General features: G+C 44.1%; 1 protein-coding gene across 1 annotated transcript in view; it reads right to left on the reverse strand.

The window, feature by feature from the left end:
• Window positions 1-17,233, reverse strand: part of LOC110518541 (ERC protein 2) — a 492,964-nt gene that overhangs the window by 371,355 nt on the left and 104,376 nt on the right. Inside the window, exon 6 of the mRNA XM_036947561.2 lies at window positions 10,811-10,978. Within this exon, the coding sequence (XP_036803456.2) occupies window positions 10,811-10,978 (168 nt within the window). The remainder of the gene's footprint in view (window positions 1-10,810; window positions 10,979-17,233) is intronic.

Here is a 17,233-nt window from a genome sequence, read left to right on the forward strand (position 1 = left end):
GACAGAATTTGACCCTGGACATATTAGACCCACAACAAGAGGGAGACAGACAGAATATGACCTGGACATCTTAGACCCACAACAAGAGGGAGACAGACAGAATTTGACCCTGGACATCTTAGACCCACAACAAGAGGGAGACAGACAGAATTTGACCCTGGACATCTTAGACCCACAACAAGAGGGAGACAGACAGAATATGACCTGGACATCTTAGACCCACAACAAGAGGGAGACAGACAGAATAGGGTGTTTATGTGAATGTAGGCCTACGTGTTAGAGTGAGCATGTGTGGCTAGGTGAGCAAGAGAGTGTGTGTGCTTGAATGCCCTTGCTTGTGTGTGTGCGTGCATATGTGTGTGTTGTGTTAGAGAAATGGGGCTGAAATTGCTGCCACATGTCAGCAGCGGAGTAAGGGATGGACGCTGGACTTCTGAGAGAGAGAGTGAGAGAGAGACAGAGAGAGAGAGACAGAGAGAGAGAGAGAAAGAGAGAGAGAGAGAGAGAGAGAGAGAGAGAGAGAGAGAGAGAGAGAGCGAGAGAGAGAGGCCCTTGGCCAAAGACAAATAGAAAGGGAAGGGGTTTCTCACTCTGGGGTCTGTGCAGACAGGGTGGTGGTGGGTAGCTGCTGTGACTTCTATACTGACTGGGTTTGACAAAGAAGTGATGGTGTGGGGAGAGAGGAATCAGGACAGGCTTCTAAGGCTTACACTGACCTCAGCTCCATATTGACTTAAGTTCATATTGCACGTAATCACAGTTCGTGATTCTGACATGGGTAGGGTTGATGGTGAGGGTGCTACAGTATATCTGTTACTGTCGTGTGTGTGTGTGTATTCTAGAGGTTAAGTGGCCTGAGGTAATCACAGTGCCCCTAAGGAGAGAAGAGGTCAAACTCCACAGAATGGCAGCCATTGTCTCTCCAAACACACGACTGTCAGCCCTGCAGAGGCTGCTGGGTAATTGAGTGCTGACGGACAGCTGACATGACATGATACTCATTACTGTGTGTGTGTGTGTGTGTGTGTGTGTGTGTGTGTGTGTGTGTGTGTGTGTGTGTGTGTGTGTATGGGAAGGCAGCTTCCACTCAGCCTGGTCAAAGCCCTTCTCTGTCCTGGCACCCCAATGGTTGAACAAGCTTCCCCCAAATGTCAGGAGAGCGGAGTGCCTTTCTGAAATAAATCACACGGCAACCCACCACCCCTCCACTTGTCTTTTCCTACTATTCTAACTAGCACTGACTTTGCTGATAACTTCTTTATTTGTGGACAAATGCACTACTGCTGTGATATGTTGTTGTCTCACCTACTGTAGATACAGGATCTTAAGATGAATGCACTAACTGTACGTCGCTCTGGATACAAGTGTCTGCTAAATGACAAAAATGTCAAATGGAGAGAGAGCGAGAAAAATCCACAGCCAAGACTTGTAAAATTCACCGTTAATATTCTGAATCAGTAGTGCCATATAATGAGGCATTTATTTTGACTAAACCATTGGGACCCTTTCCAATGATGAGCTTCCTGAGCTACATTAGGTACGAGATAGAAGTCAAAGATCTCACACAACTTTACAGATAAACAGAATTACATTTTGTCTGAAAGTTCTACACTGAATAAAAATATGAACGCTACATGTAAAGTCCTATGTTTCATGATCTGAAATTAGATCCCGGAAATGTTCCATTTGCAACAAAATATTATTTCTCTCACATGTTGTGGACAAATGTGTTTACATCCCTGCCATGATAATCCATCCACCTGACAGGTGTGGCATTTCAAGAAGCTGATTAAACAGCATGATCATTACACATGTGCACCTTGTGCTGGGGACAATAAAAGGCCACTCTAAAATGTGCAGTTTTGTCACACAACACAATACCACAGATGTCTCAAGTTTTGAGGGAGAGTGCAATTGGCATGCCGACTGCAGGAATGTCCACCAGAGCTGTGTGCGAAGGAGTATTTCTGTCAGTAACAAAGCCCTTTTGTGGGGAAAAATGAATTCTGATTGGCTGGCCAACCATGGCCAGTCATGTTAAATCCATAGATTAAGGGCCTAATGAATTTCCTTGTATGAACTGTAACTCAGCAAAATCTTATAAACGCAACATCCAACAATTTCTATTGTTGCTCAGTATACAAAAGAAAGTAAAGCTTTGATCAACCTGACTAGCTGTCCATAAACAGTCATCCACAGTAGCATATGATTTCCCCTGCAAGATCTTTCCCTCAGCAGTGAAACCGCACGAGAGGTTTGTGTGCGTGTGTTCATGCATACGTGCATGTGTGCTTACCGACCTCCTGACCACCTACAGTTTAAAGCCAACAACACACACCTGTTACATGGACATTAGGCACTATTGGAAATGTATCATGGGTGGGCTGTGTGTGTGTGTGTGTGTGTGTGTGTGTGTGTGTGTGTGTGTGTGTGTGTGTGTGTGTGTGTGTGTGAGAAAGAGAGAGAGATCTGGGAGGACTGCAAAGTTAATGATGTAGTATGTTGTGTGTTTGAGCGTGCAGTATGTGTTTTGGAGCATACAGTGTGTGTGTGTGTGTGTATTCTACCATTTGTGATGTGTGTTCAGCCTCACACATGTTTACGTCTCCCTCTGTGTAAACCATTAAATATCTCATCCCCACTCTGACCCCTATAACTCCTCTTTATGGTTTTTCCACATGGCCTATCCTGTACGCGGGGGCTTTACTTTGGACCGCACCATGTTTGTTCTGGGGGCCCTTACACTCCACAGCTAACACCATGTCCCAAACCACATTGACGGAACACAGGAACAGAGGACGGCCGGAGAACGGTCACAGCGGTCGAACTAGGTCAAATGAGTTCCAAACCCGTTCCAGGTGGTTCAAACTAGGTCAAATGAGTTCCAAACCCGTTCCAGGTGGTTCAAACTAGGTCAAATGAGTTCCAAACCCATTCCAGGTGGTTCAAACTAGGTCAAATGAGTTCCAAACCCATTCCAGGTGGTTCAAACTAGGTCAAATGAGTTCCGAACCCGTTCCAGGTGGTTCAAACTAGGTCAAATGAGTTCCGAACCCATTCCAGGTGGTTCAAACTAGGTCAAATGAGTTCCAAACCTGTTCCAGGCGGTTCAAACTAGGTCAAATCCGTTTAAAATGGTCAACAACATCGTAACAAATCACGAAACCCCAGTTCCAGTCCAGATCAGACCAGTTCAAACCAATTCTATTGGTCAGGGGTTAGGATATATTTGATGTATTCCTGGCATTGGGTTAATCCTCACTTTTACAGCCCTAGCAACAATTTACTTCCTGGTTCCTACCACATGAATGATCTCACCTGCCTCAACATCCTCAGATGAGAGACAGAGAGAGACAGACAGAGACAAAAAGAAAGAGAGAACAACAGAGAGCCATAGACAGAGACAAAAAGAGAGAGAGAGAGAGAGAGAGAGAGAGACAGACAGACAGACAGACAGACAGACAGACAGACAGACAGACAGACAGACAGACAGACAGACAGACAGACAGACAGACGGACAGACAGACAAAAAGAAAGCGAGAGAGAGACAGAGACAAAAAGAAAGAGAGAGACAGAGAAAGAGAGAGACAGAGAAAGAGAGAGAGAGAGAGACATATCTACTGGGTGAAATTCCACAGTGTGCCATCACAGCAGCAAGATTTGTGACCTGTTGCCACGAGAAAAGGGCAACCAGTGAAGAACACACACCATTGTAAATACAACCCATATTTATGCTTATTTATTTTATCTTGTGTCCTTTAACCATTTGTACATTGTTAAAACACTGTATATATATATAATATGACATTTGTAATGTCTTTACTGTTTTGAAACCTCTGTATGTGTAATGTTTACTGTTCATTTTTGTTGTTTTTCACTTTATATATTCACTTTGTATGTTGTCTACCTCACTTGCTTTGGCAATGTTAACACATGTTTCCCATGCCAATAAAGCCCTTGAATTGAATTGAGAGAGAGACAGACAGACAAAGAAAGCGAGAGAAACAGAGAAAGACAAAAAAGAAAGCGAGAGAGACAGAGAGAGAGACAGAGACAAAAAGAAAGCGAGAGAGACAGAGAGAGAGACAGAGACTAAAAGAAAGTGAGAGAGAGACAGAGACAAAAAAGAAAGCGAGAGAGACAGAGAGAGAGACAGACTAAAAGAAAGCAAGAGAGAGACAGAGAGAGAGACAGAGACTAAAAGAAATCGAGAGAGAGACAGAGAGAGAGACAGAGACAAAAATAAAGAGAGAGAGACAGACAAAAAAAAGAAAGCGAGAGAGACAGACTAAAAGAAAGTGAGAGAGAGACAGAGAGAGAGACAGAGACAAAAAGAAAGTGAGAGAGAGACAGAGACAAAAAGAAAGTGAGAGAGAGACAGAGACAAAAAAGAAAGCGAGAGAGACAGAGAGAGAGACAGAGACTAAAAGAAAGTGAGAGAGAGACAGAGAGAGAAAGCGAGAGAGACAGAGACAAAAAGAAAGAGAGAGAGACAGAGACAAAAAGAAAGAGAGAGAGACAGAGACAAAAAGAAAGAGAGAGGGAGACAGAGACAAAAAGAAAGAGAGAGAGAGACAGAGACAAGAAGAAAGAGAGAGAGACAGAGAGAGAGACAGAGACAAAAAGAAAGTGAGAGAGAGACAGAGACAAAAAGAAAGCGAGAGAGAGACAGAGAGAGAGACAGAGACTAAAAGAAAGTGAGAGAGAGACAGAGAGAGAGACAGAGACAAAAAGAAAGTGAGAGAGAGACAGAGAGAGAGACAGAGACTAAAAGAAAGTGAGAGAGAGACAGAGACAAAAAGAAAGCGAGAGAGAGACAGAGACAAGAAGAAAGAGAGAGAGACAGAGAGAGAGACAGAGACTAAAAGAAAGTGAGAGAGAGACAGAGACAAAAAGAAAGCGAGAGAGAGACAGAGACAAAAAGAAAGTGAGAGAGACAGAGAGAGAGACAGAGACTAAAAGAAAGTGAGAGAGAGACAGAGAGAGAGACAGAGACAAAAAGAAAGTGAGAGAGAGACAGAGACAAAAAGAAAGAGAGAGAGACAGAGAGAGAGACAGAGACAAAAAGAAAGTGAGAGAGAGACAGAGACAAAAAGAAAGAGAGAGAGACAGAGACAAAAAGAAAGAGAGAGAGACAGAGAGAGAGACAGAGACAAAAAGAAAGTGAGAGAGAGACAGAGACAAAAAGAAAGCAAGAGAGAGACAGAGACAAAAAGAAAGTGAGAGAGAGACAGAGACAAAAAGAAAGAGAGAGAGAGACAGAGAGAGAGACAGAGACTAAAAGAAAGTGAGAGAGAGACAGAGAGAGAGACAGAGACAAAAAGAAAGAGAGAGAGACAGAGACAAAAAGAAAGAGAGAGAGACAGAGACAAAAAGAAAGAGAGAGAGACAGAGACAAAAAGAAAGAGAGAGAGACAGAGAGAGAGACAGAGACAAAAAGAAAGAGAGAGAGAGAGACAGAGACAAAAAGAAAGAGAGAGAGACAGAGAGAGAAAGCAAGAGAGAGACAGAGAGAGAAAGAAAGAGAGAGAGAGACAGAGACAAAAAGAAAGTGAGAGAGAGACAGAGACAAAAAGAAAGAGAGAGAGAGAGACAGAGAGAGAAAGCGAGAGAGACAGAGAGAGAGACAGAGACAAAAAGAAAGAGAGAGAGAGAGACAGAGACTAAAAGAAAGAGAGAGAGAGACAGAGACAAAAAGAAAGAGAGAGAGAGACAGAGAGAGAAAGCGAGAGAGACAGAGAAAGAAAGTGGGAGAGACAGAGAGAGAAAGCGAGAGAGACAGAGAGAGAGACAGAGACTAAAAGAAAGTGAGAGAGAGACAGAGAGAAAAAGCGAGAGAGACAGAGAGAGAAAGCAAGAGAGACAGAGAGAGTGACAGAGACTAAAAGAAAGTGAGAGAAAGACAGAGAGAGAAAGCGAGAGAGACAGAGAGAAAGCGAGAGAGACAGAGAGAGAGAGACAGAGACTAAAAGAAAGTGAGAGAGAGACAGAGAGAGAAAGCGAGAGAGACAGAGAGAGAGAGACAGAGACAAAAAGAAAGTGAGAGAGACAGAGAGAGACAGAGAGAGAGAGACAGAGACAAAAAGAAAGTGAGAGAGAGACCAGCATAGAGTTTCTACATGTTTCTGTGTTAGCATGGTTCAGACCACATCTCTTTTCACGACTCACTACCCATGCAGGCCATTCATCACACAGAGATCAGGAAACAACAACACAGACACACCCCTACTGGGGTTACTACCATGCACACACACGCATACACACACGCACACGCATGTGCACACACACAAACCTGGATAACGAACAATGTCAAACAAAAGCACCTCACAGCTGATGATTTTAGAGACAACTATGAAAGGTGGAAATCCAACTCTCATTGGGTTTTAAAAGGGCACCATAAAACTGACGTGTGTATTTGGTTTGGGGTTGTGTGTTGTGTGTGTGACATGGTTTAGCCCTGCCACATACTGAGACCTGGTGTGTGTGACATGGTTTGGGGTTGTGTGTTGTGACATGGTTTAGGGTTGTGTGTGTGACATGGTTTGGGGTTGTGTGTGTGACATGGTTTAGGGTTGTGTGTGTGACATGGTTTAGGGTTGTGTGTGTGACATGGTTTAGGGTTGTGTGTGTGACATGGTTTGGGGTTGTGTGTGTGACATGGTTTGGGGTTGTGTGTTGTGACATGGTTTAGCCCTGCCACATACTGAGACGCGGTGTTGTGACATGGTTTGAGTGGCGGGTGTTTTCCTGTTTCCCCCCCTGGCTGTGCCGGTGACCTAGCGGACAAGTCGGCTCCTGCCGGCTCCTTTGTGGAGGCCAGTTGCACAGGTGGGACTCATTTTCACACTGTGATTTATCAACATGGTCGCAGCACGCGGCTCAGAGTGGGCCTACCCATAGCCCCCACTGCTGAACACAACAGAGCCACTGCTCTGCAGGCATCAGGGACGGGATCAACTCCAGTTTTAGCCGGTTTACAAAGACAGCGTGGTAAAACGCTGCATTGAGTCATTATTGTTGTACCTTTTCAAAGTAAAACTGTGATACTAACTTTTCAGCAAACAGTGGTACACCCCTCTCTGAATTATCCAATACAGCTCTGCTACCTGCCACTCTCTCATATGCTAGTTAAATATGCAGGAGGGCCGTGTGACTGGTTACCTGATCTGCAGGTGCACTGTTTCAGCACTACACTGACCTCAGCAGGACAGATAACACACCTATTACAGGGTTACATTTCCACTGCACCCTCCACAATGCTGTGCTTAAACACACACACAGACACACGTTTTTCCATTCCCACAGAGGAAAACCAGAAGATGGATTCAATCAACCCCATTTAGGAGCGGTCCTTAATTTTGACGGACTGATAAATGCACTTCCATTCTTCCATTCCATTCTATTATGTCTTCCTTGATTCTCTACTTCCCTCAAATCAACACTGCATTGTCTGTTCTCTCTAGCCATCTCTTCTTTTCCATACCAGGGTGGCTGCCTGTCTGTGGGTCTGTGGCCCTCCCTTTACCCCTCCTGCCCTGAGTGAGTCAGTATCATGAGTGTCAGCCTCTATGGAACCTGGCTGTGAGGCATTGACCCACTCTGATAAAGCTGGAGGGCTTTGACCCACTCTGATAGAGCTGGAGGGCATTGACCCACTCTGATAAAGCTGGAGGGCTTTGATCCACTCTGATAGAGCTAGAGGGCTTTGACCCACTCTGATAGAGCTGGAGGGCTTTGATCCACTCTGATAGAGCTGGAGGGCTTTGACCCACTCTGATCAAGCTGGAGGGCTTTGATCCACTCTGATAGAGCTGGAGGGCATTGATCCACTCTGATAGAGCTGGAGGGCTTTAATCTACTCTGATAGAGTTGGAGGGCTTTGATCCACTCTGGTAGAGCTGGAGGGCTTTGATCCACTCTGATAGAGCTGGAGGGCTTTGACCCACTCTGATAGAGCTGGAGGGCATTGATCCACTCTGATAGAGCTGGATGGCTTTGACCCACTCTGATAGAGCTGGAGGGCATTGATCCACTCTGATTGAGCTGGAGGGCTTTGATCCACTCTGATAGAGCTGGAGGGCTTTGATCCACTCTGATAGAGCTGGAGGGCTTTGACCCACTCTGATCGAGCTGGAGGGCTTTGATCCACTCTGATAGAGCTGGAGGGCATTGATCCACTCTGATAGAGCTGGAGGGCTTTAATCTACTCTGATAGAGTTGGAGGGCTTTGATCCACTCTGGTAGAGCTGGAGGGCTTTGATCCACTCTGATAGAGCTGGAGGGCTTTGACCCACTCTGATAGAGCTGGAGGGCATTGATCCACTCTGATAGAGCTGGATGGCTTTGACCCACTCTGATAGAGCTGGAGGGCATTGATCCACTCTGATAAAGCTGGAGGGCTTTGATCCACTCTGGTAGAGCTGGAGGGCTTTGATCCACTCTGATAGAGCTGGAGGGCATTGATCCACTCTGATAGAGCTGGAGGGCTTTGATCCAATCTGATAGAACTGGAAGGCTTTGATCCACTCTGATAGAGCTGGAGGGCTTTGATCCACTCTGGTAGAGCTGGAGGGCTTTGACCCACTCTGATAGAGCTGGAGGGCTTTGACCCACTTTGACCCACTCTGAAAACTTTGCCACAGATGGATAGGGGAAACCAGTATATTTTACTTTGCCATCTTACATAAATTGTGGCCACAAATCCGCCATTGAAAAATAAAGAATCAGATGAAGCTTTGGTAATATGGGTAGCGTAACTATTGAACATGATGGACTAGAGAAGCGGTTTTCTACATTGTAATGGACACGGTGCTACTTTGGTAGGCTGTTGGCAAGCTATTCGGCAGCGCTCCAGCAATGCCAAGTCAGCCCCATGCTCATGCCATGGTTCTCACAGCTTGGGGAAGTAATGACTTTTCTTATGATGAACACTGCAAATGGTATGTAACAACAGCACAACAGACATGAAACAGCAATACAAATGTAACAACAGCACATCAGACATGAAACAGCAATACTAATGTAACAACAGCACATCAGACATGAAACAGCAATACAAATGTAACAACAGCACATCAGACATGAAACAGCAATACTAATGTAACAACAGCACATCAGACATGAAACAGCAATACTAATGTAACAACAGCACAACAGACATGAAACAGCAATACTAATGTAACAACAGCACATCAGACATGAAACAGCAATACTAATGTAACAACAGCACATCAGACATGAAACAGCAATACTAATGTAACAACAGCACATCAGACATGAAACAGCAATACAAATGTAACAACAGCACATCAGACATGAAACAGCAATACTAATGTAACAACAGCACATCAGACATGAAACAGCAATACAAATGTAACAACAGCACAACAGACATGAAACAGCAATACTAATGTAACAACAGCACAACAGACATGAAACAGCAATACAAATGTAACAACAGCACAACAGACATGAAACAGCAATACTAATGTAACAACAGCACAACAAAATAAATAAACGTGGAAGTTTCTTTTGCGGGTGCTTTTTCATAATAGGACAGATACTTGGTTTTCTAGTGTGGTCAAAACCATTCATCTTGGGGCCACGGGGGGAGCAGGGTTCTAAAATGCAATATTCCACACAATTTTACTATGTGATATTGGATTTTGGAGCACCGCTCCCCCTGTCACCCCAAGATGAATGGTTTTGGCCACGCTATATATACAGACTAACTAAAAAATAAGAGAAAAGTATTCATCAGAAACTCTTTGCTGGTGTTTCTGATTAATAAACAATGCAATGCTGGTGGGTGGTAAGTTTAAAATAAAACCCAGCCCTGAAGAAATGTAGACTGAAAATGATTAGCATGTCATCTCATAGGGAAAAACAATGCATTGACACAGATTTCCCACTTCATACTTTGACTAACATTATGACTTATTGACTTAAATCGTTGTGCAACATCATGGGTGAGCTATGGGCATCGTCTTTCAGCTCCAGCTCTTGTGGGCGTTTAAGTATGATGTATTCAGCTCACCCCTACGCCAAAATTCCTTGCACATGTATAGACTATTAGCCCTAATTTCGTCCCAAATTGCTTCCTGTAATGAAGAGTGGACATCGTTAGTGAGCCGCTCTCCGCTGCCGCGCACAAAGACATCTAAAGTATCGCTTCCAACTCCACAGAAGTTTGGAGAAAAATGCTAACCTTCCCCCTCCTCACCCCCCACCTTATAAAATCATTAGACCCACAGACTTCAAAGACAGAGAGATGAAAACACTGCCAGTCTCCCTCAGCCTCCCTCAGTTTCTCTCCTGCCAAGTCGCTCAAGATTTACTTAGAAATTGGATGTTGGTCCATGTCCCGAGGACATCCAGAGATACCTTTAAACCCCGCCACTAGGGGCAACAGTGAGCGCTATTACCATTGAATAGGCTTGGGTTTTGCTATGGTGTTGTGGCCCAGTACCAGACACTCGTTTCGTTTGTTGGGGTTTCAAGCCTTAACTGGGGGATCTTCTTAACATGAAGAAGGAGGAGTGACAGTCGCAACTATGGGTGTCCAAATCACATCCACATTTTGACATTAGGAGCAACTTCGAAATTGAACGTTTGGAGAAACGTGGATAAACGTCAGAATCTGAAGTCAAATTGATCAACTCGTGAGCTTGTTGCTCTTTCTCCCAGACAGACCCAATGCACTAGGCCAGACAGACTACATGGAAGGCCCTGACTAGGTAAGATCTGCACAGGGCTCTCCCTAGCCTGCCAGCCTGCGTGTGTGTGTGCGCAGTATTTTAAACACTCTCACCTCGGTCTGCAGTGTGGTAGAGCGTTGCTCCTTGGCGCTGAGTGATTCTTTGAGCACCTCTATGTGCTGTTTGCAGTCTGAGTTCTGGTTGGTCAGAGCATCCAGTTTGGTCTGTAGGGCCTGCATCTCTGATTCCTTCTTATTCAGCTCCTGCTTCTGCTGGTCTACCTGTCAGTCACAACACACACACGTTAAACCATAATAAAATACCTTAGCAATTCTGAATGGAGCAAAACCGAAAGCTCCTCAAAGACCTATTACACACAACTCAAACCCAGAACACATCAGACCAACACATAGAACACATCAGACCAACACATAGAACACATCAGACCAACACATAGAACACATCAGACCAACACATAGAACACATCAGACCAACACATAGAACACATCAGACCAACACATAGAACACATCAGACCAACACATAGAATACATCAGACCAACACATAGAACACATCAGACCAACACATAGAACACATCAGCCCAACACATAGAACACATCAGACCAACACATAGAACACATCAGACCAACACATAGAACACATCAGACCAACACATAGAACACATCAGACCAACACATAGAACACATCAGACCAACACATAGAACACATCAGACCAACACATAGAACACATCAGACCAACACATAGAACACATCAGACCAACACATAGAATACATCAGACCAACACATAGAACACATCAGACCAACACATAGAATACATCAGACCAACACATAGAACACACACCTTCAGAGGACTGACGGGGGATATATGGAGAATCATGCTGATACAACATGAAGCTCAGGTTTGGTTGAGAGGTCAAATGTTTGTATTTTCTGCTCCAGAGAAAATATAGAATATCTTAGGTCAAAGTTTGGTAATTCTTCTCGCACTGTCAATTTGTGGATGTGACACATATCCTCCAACCTCCACAATCACCTTGGAGACGTTGTTGAGTACATATATACAATGTGGAGGGCAAACGTGGACGCGCACACTCTCCAACACACACAGAGGGCCAAAAATGATTCATCCTCTAGAAGACTAGAAATGTTTCTCTATACAAGACACACTCCTACTACTACAGGCCCCATGGAAACAACAGTCTAAACACCCAAACTGAGACAAGGAAAAACACTCATAGGGGGAGAAAAATAGTTCTGAGAAGTTGTATTGCACACAAATATCTGCAAGATTACTGATCGTTTTTGAAATTGTGTAATTGAAGGGAAAGAGCTGAAAGAACAGCACAGAATAACCACTAAGGAAATCAAATGGACCAGTTCGTATTTTGTCCCCCCTCTGTGTTTTTTCTGCGAGTGGGCTAGCTATGCGCACAAAGATTGTCATCTTCACTCCAGTGCCAAAAATGTGAGAGGTTGATTTCTGAGGGAGATTTGTTAATTGTGGTGCTCGGCGGGGAGCATGTCATGACTTTAGAATTCTGAGAGGGATAGAGAAAGCTGGGCCAACCACAGACGGGGATAGAGATGGAGAGAGAGAGATAGATGGAGAGAGAGAGAGAGAGAGAGAGAGAGAGAGGGATAGAGAAAGCTGGGCCAACCACAGACGGGGATAGAGATGGAGAGAGAGAGATAGATGGAGAGAGAGAGAGATGGTGAGAGAGAGAGAGAGGGGGGGAGAGAGGCGGAATGATAGAGAGAGAGAGAGAAACAGGAAAAAAGAGAGAGAAGAGTAGAATGGGAGATATGAGAGAAGAGAGCGAGGTAAGACGGAGAGTGGAGGGGAAAGAAAGGGAAACAGAAAGCGGAGTGTGTAATGGAGATGGGGAGAAGAGTAAAGAAAGAAAAAGAAACGGGAGAGATATGAACGAGAGAAGGTAAAAGAGGGGTACTTCTGCTGAGTGGTCAGCTATCCAGGGCGGCTGGGAGAGGAGGAAGGTGGGGTGGGTGTCCAAGTGTGGTGGGGGGCCCCCGGCCCTGGAGGAGCCCAGGCCCACTGACACACGGCCTGATACCTACGGAGAAAAAACAACCACTAAGCTACACGCCATCACTACCTTACGCTGACCTAGCATCACTAAGCTACACACCATCACTACCTTACACTGACCTAGCATCACTAAGCTACACACCATCACTACCTTACACTGACCTAGCATCACTAAGCTACACACCATCACTACCTTACGCTGACCTAGCATCACTAAGCTACACACCATCACTACCTTACACTGACCTAGCATCACTAAGCTACACACCATCACTACCTTACACTGACCTAGCATCACTAAGCTACACACCATCACTACCTTACACTGACCTAGCATCACTAAGCTACACACCATCACTACCTTACACTGACCTAGCATCACTAAGCTACACGTCATCATTACCTTACACTGACCTAGCATCACTAAGCTACACACCATCACTACCTTACACTGACCTAGCATCACTAAGCTACACACCATCACTACCTTACACTGACCTAGCATCACTAAGCTACACACCATCACTACCTTACACTAACCTAGCATCACTAAGCTACACACCATCACTACCTTACACTGACCTAGCAGCACTAAACTACACACCATCACTACCTTACACTGACCTAGCATCACTAAGCTACACGTCATCATTACCTTACACTGACCTAGCATCACTAAGCTACTTTAGTGAAGCATCTTGCACTGCGATGCAGTGCCTTAGACCACTGCGCCACTCGAGAGCCCAATTTGCCCTTATTCTTTTCGAAATTATTCAAGCTCTGTCAAATTGGTTATTGATAATTGCCAGACAACAATTTTCAGGTCATAGAATTTCAAGCATATTTAAGTAAAGATTGTAACTTAGAACTGTCTTCTTGGTAAGCAACTCCAGTGTAGATTTTCACTGTCTTCTTGGTATGCAACTCCAGTGTAGATTTCACTGTCTTCTTGGTAAGCAACTCCAGTGTAGATTTCACTGTCTTCTTGGTAAGCAACTCCAGTGTAGATTTCACTGTCTTCTTGGTAAGCAACTCCAGTGTAGATTTCACTGTCTTCTTGGTAAGCAACTCCAGTGTAGATTTCACTGTCTTCTTGGTAAGCAACTCCAGTGTAGATTTCACTGTCTTCTTGGTAAGCAACTTCAGTGTAGATTTCACTGTCTTCTTGGTAAGCAACTCCAGTGTAGATTTCACTGTCTTCTTGGTAAGCAACTCCAGTGTAGATTTCACTGTCTTCTTGGTAAGCAACTCCAGTGTAGATTTCACTGTCTTCTTGGTAAGCAACTCCAGTGTAGATTTCACTGTCTTCTTGGTAAGCAACTCCAGTGTAGATTTTTTTAAGGTTATTGTCCTGCTGAAAGGTGAATTCATCACCCAGTGTCTGGTGGAAAGCAGACAACCAGGTTTTCTAGGATTTTGCCTGTGCTTATTTCCATTCCGTTTCTTTTTTATCCTGAAAAACTCCCCAGTCTTTAACAATTACAAGCATACCCATAACATCATGCAGCCACCACCATGAGTAAAAATATGGAGAGTGGTACTCAATAATGTCTTGTATTGGATTTGCCCCAAACCTAACACTTTGTATTCAGGAAAAAAAAAGTAAATTGTTTTGCCACATTTTTGGCAGTATTACTTTAGTGCCTTGTTGCAAACAGGATGCATGTTTTGGAATATTTTCTATTCAGTACAGGTTTCCTACTTTTCACTCTGTCAATTATGTTAGTATTGTGGAGTAACTACAATGTTGTTGATCCATCCACAGCCATTAAACTCTAACTGTTTTAAAATCACCAAAATCCCTGAGCAGTTTCCTTCCTCTCTGGCAACTGTAAGGAAGGACGCCTGTACTCTATCTTTGTAGTGACTGGGTGTATTGATACACCATCCATAGTGTAATTAATAACTTCAGCATGCTCAAAAGGATGTTCAATGTCTGCTTTTTTATCCATCTACCAACAGATGCCCTTCTTTGCGAGGCATTTGAAAACATCCTTAGCCTTTGTGGTTGAATCTGTGTTTGAGGGACATTACAGATAATTTTATGTTTGGGGTACAGAGATGATGTAGTCATTCAAAAATCAAGTTAATAAGTATTATTGTACACAGAGTCCATGCAACTTATTATGTGACCTGTCAAGTAAATCTTTACTCCTGGACTTATTTAGGTTTGCCATGACAAAGGGGTTGACTACTTATTGACTCAAGACATTTCAGGGCTTCATTTGTAATTAATTTTGAATACTTAAAAAAATACACAATTCCACTTTGACATTATGGGGTATTGTGTGCAGGCCAGTGACACAAAATCTCAATTGAATCCATTTTAAATTCAGGCTGTAACACAACAAAAATGTGGAAAAAGTCAAGGGCTGTGAATACTTTCTGAAGGCACTGTACACAGGATAGTATACTACTAGGTCAGGCCTGGTGGGGGCTTTGACCCAGATAAACAGCCCAGTGAGGAGCAGAGGAAACCAAAGACCCAGAGAGGCTGTCCTGTCCCTTCATCAGAGCAGCCTGTCCTCCTCTTATCAATGTCCCCCTATTTGATTCCTCCTCAGCTCACCACCAACCTCCCACGCGCTGAAAGACCATGTCCCAGGGAGATACTGTAGATGAGGGATACATGTGATAAATATGACTGTGTGCGTGTGCGTGTGCATGTGTATATGTGTGTGTGTGTGTGTGTGTGTGTGTGTGTGTGTGTGTGTGTTCGTGTGTGTGTTCGTGTGTGTGTTCGTGTGTGCGTGCGTGTGTGTGTGTGTGTGTGTGTGTGTGTGTGTGTGTGTAGAAAGACGAGGCGTCTGACACCAAACTCCAACCGTCAGTATGATGTATATCATTCCAGGTCAGTCTTCATGAGGAGAGAGCTCCTTCCTCTGCTGTTGTTAGCTCATAGCCGTCTGTCAAAGCCCCATTCATAAAAACATCCCTTTATGATTGCATCAGAAACTTCCCCAATGCACTGTCAAATGGGGCTACAAAGACCCCCATTAACAAATCAACGCTACTCATCGACCCCGGGCCATCACAGACACTCACACAGAGCTCTGAAACACAACTCTGATGTTATTAAACCACTAGCCTTTCATATACCGCCATTCATCACCACATAAAGCAATTAGAGCGGACGTTCCCATTCAAAGAAATGCTTTATGTTGAATCCCCGGTGGAATATTGGATGTACCATTTAGAGTACAGTATTATTACTGATGCTTGGAGTTTACTGGACAGCGTGTGTGAGTGTGTAGGTATGAATAAACCATTAGAGAGCACTTGCACCAGAGAAATTGAACCTGAGCTCTTATAAAACTGCAGCTTCCTGTCTGACAAAGGAAGTAGTGCAAATGGACACCATCGCCTGTAAACCGATATGGCTTGTGTTTTCCATGGAGAGCTGGAGGAGAAGCAAAAGCTGAAGCCGAAAAGCTGTGCCATGGCGGCGACAAGAAGTGAAGACAGTTTGTTGATATAGTTGGTTCAGTCGAGATCTTTCCAAAGTGAGTGACGGCTCTTCTGGGTCTCGGCTGAAAAGCCAGAAAGTTTTGACAAGAGACAGTAGAAACACGAAGGTTTCGCTCAGACAACAGTAGAGGAAGAGTACAGGTGATGTGATACCTTGCAGTACACATACAGTTGAAGTCACAAGTTTACATACACCTTAGCCAAATACATTTAAACTCAGTTTTTCCACAATTCCTGACAATTAATCCTAGTAAAAATTCCCTGTCTTAGGTCAGTTAGGATCCACTTTATTTTAAGAATGTTAAATGTCAGAATAAAAGTAAAGATAATTATTTATTTCAGCTTTTATTTCTTTCATCACATTCCCAGTGGGTCAGAAGTTTACATAAACTCAATTAGTATTTGGTAGCATGGTCTTTAACTTGTTTAACTTGGGTCAAACGTTTTGGGAAGCCTTCCACAAGCTTCCCACAATAAATTGGGTGAATTTTGGCCCATTCCCCTTGACAGAGCTGGAGTAACTGAGTCAGGTTTGTAGGCCTCCTTGCTCGCACACACCTTTTCAATTCTGCCCACAAATTTTCTACAGAATTGAGGTCAGGGCTTTGTGATGGCCACTCCAATATCTTGATTTTGTTGTCCTTAACCCATTTTGCCACATCTTTGGAAGTATGCTTGGGGTCATTGTCCATTTGGAAGACCCATTTGCGACCAAGCTTTAACTTTCTGAATGATGTCTTGAGATGTTGCTTCAATATATCCACATAATTTTCCGCCTCATGATTCTATCTATTTTGTGTAGTGCACCAGTCCTTCCTGCAGCAAAGCACCCCCACAACATGATGCTGCCATTCCGCTTCACGGTTGGGATGGTGTTCTTCGGGCTTGCAAGCCTCACCCATTTTTGCACTTTTCGCACCAAAGTACGTTCATCTCTAGGAGACAGAGCGTGACTCCTTCCTGAGAGGTATGACGGCTGCGTGGTCCCATGGTGTTTATA

This window comes from Oncorhynchus mykiss, chromosome 16 (assembly GCF_057628025.1).
Source record: "Oncorhynchus mykiss isolate SJ-2025 chromosome 16, ASM5762802v1, whole genome shotgun sequence".
NCBI lineage: Eukaryota > Metazoa > Chordata > Actinopteri > Salmoniformes > Salmonidae > Oncorhynchus > Oncorhynchus mykiss.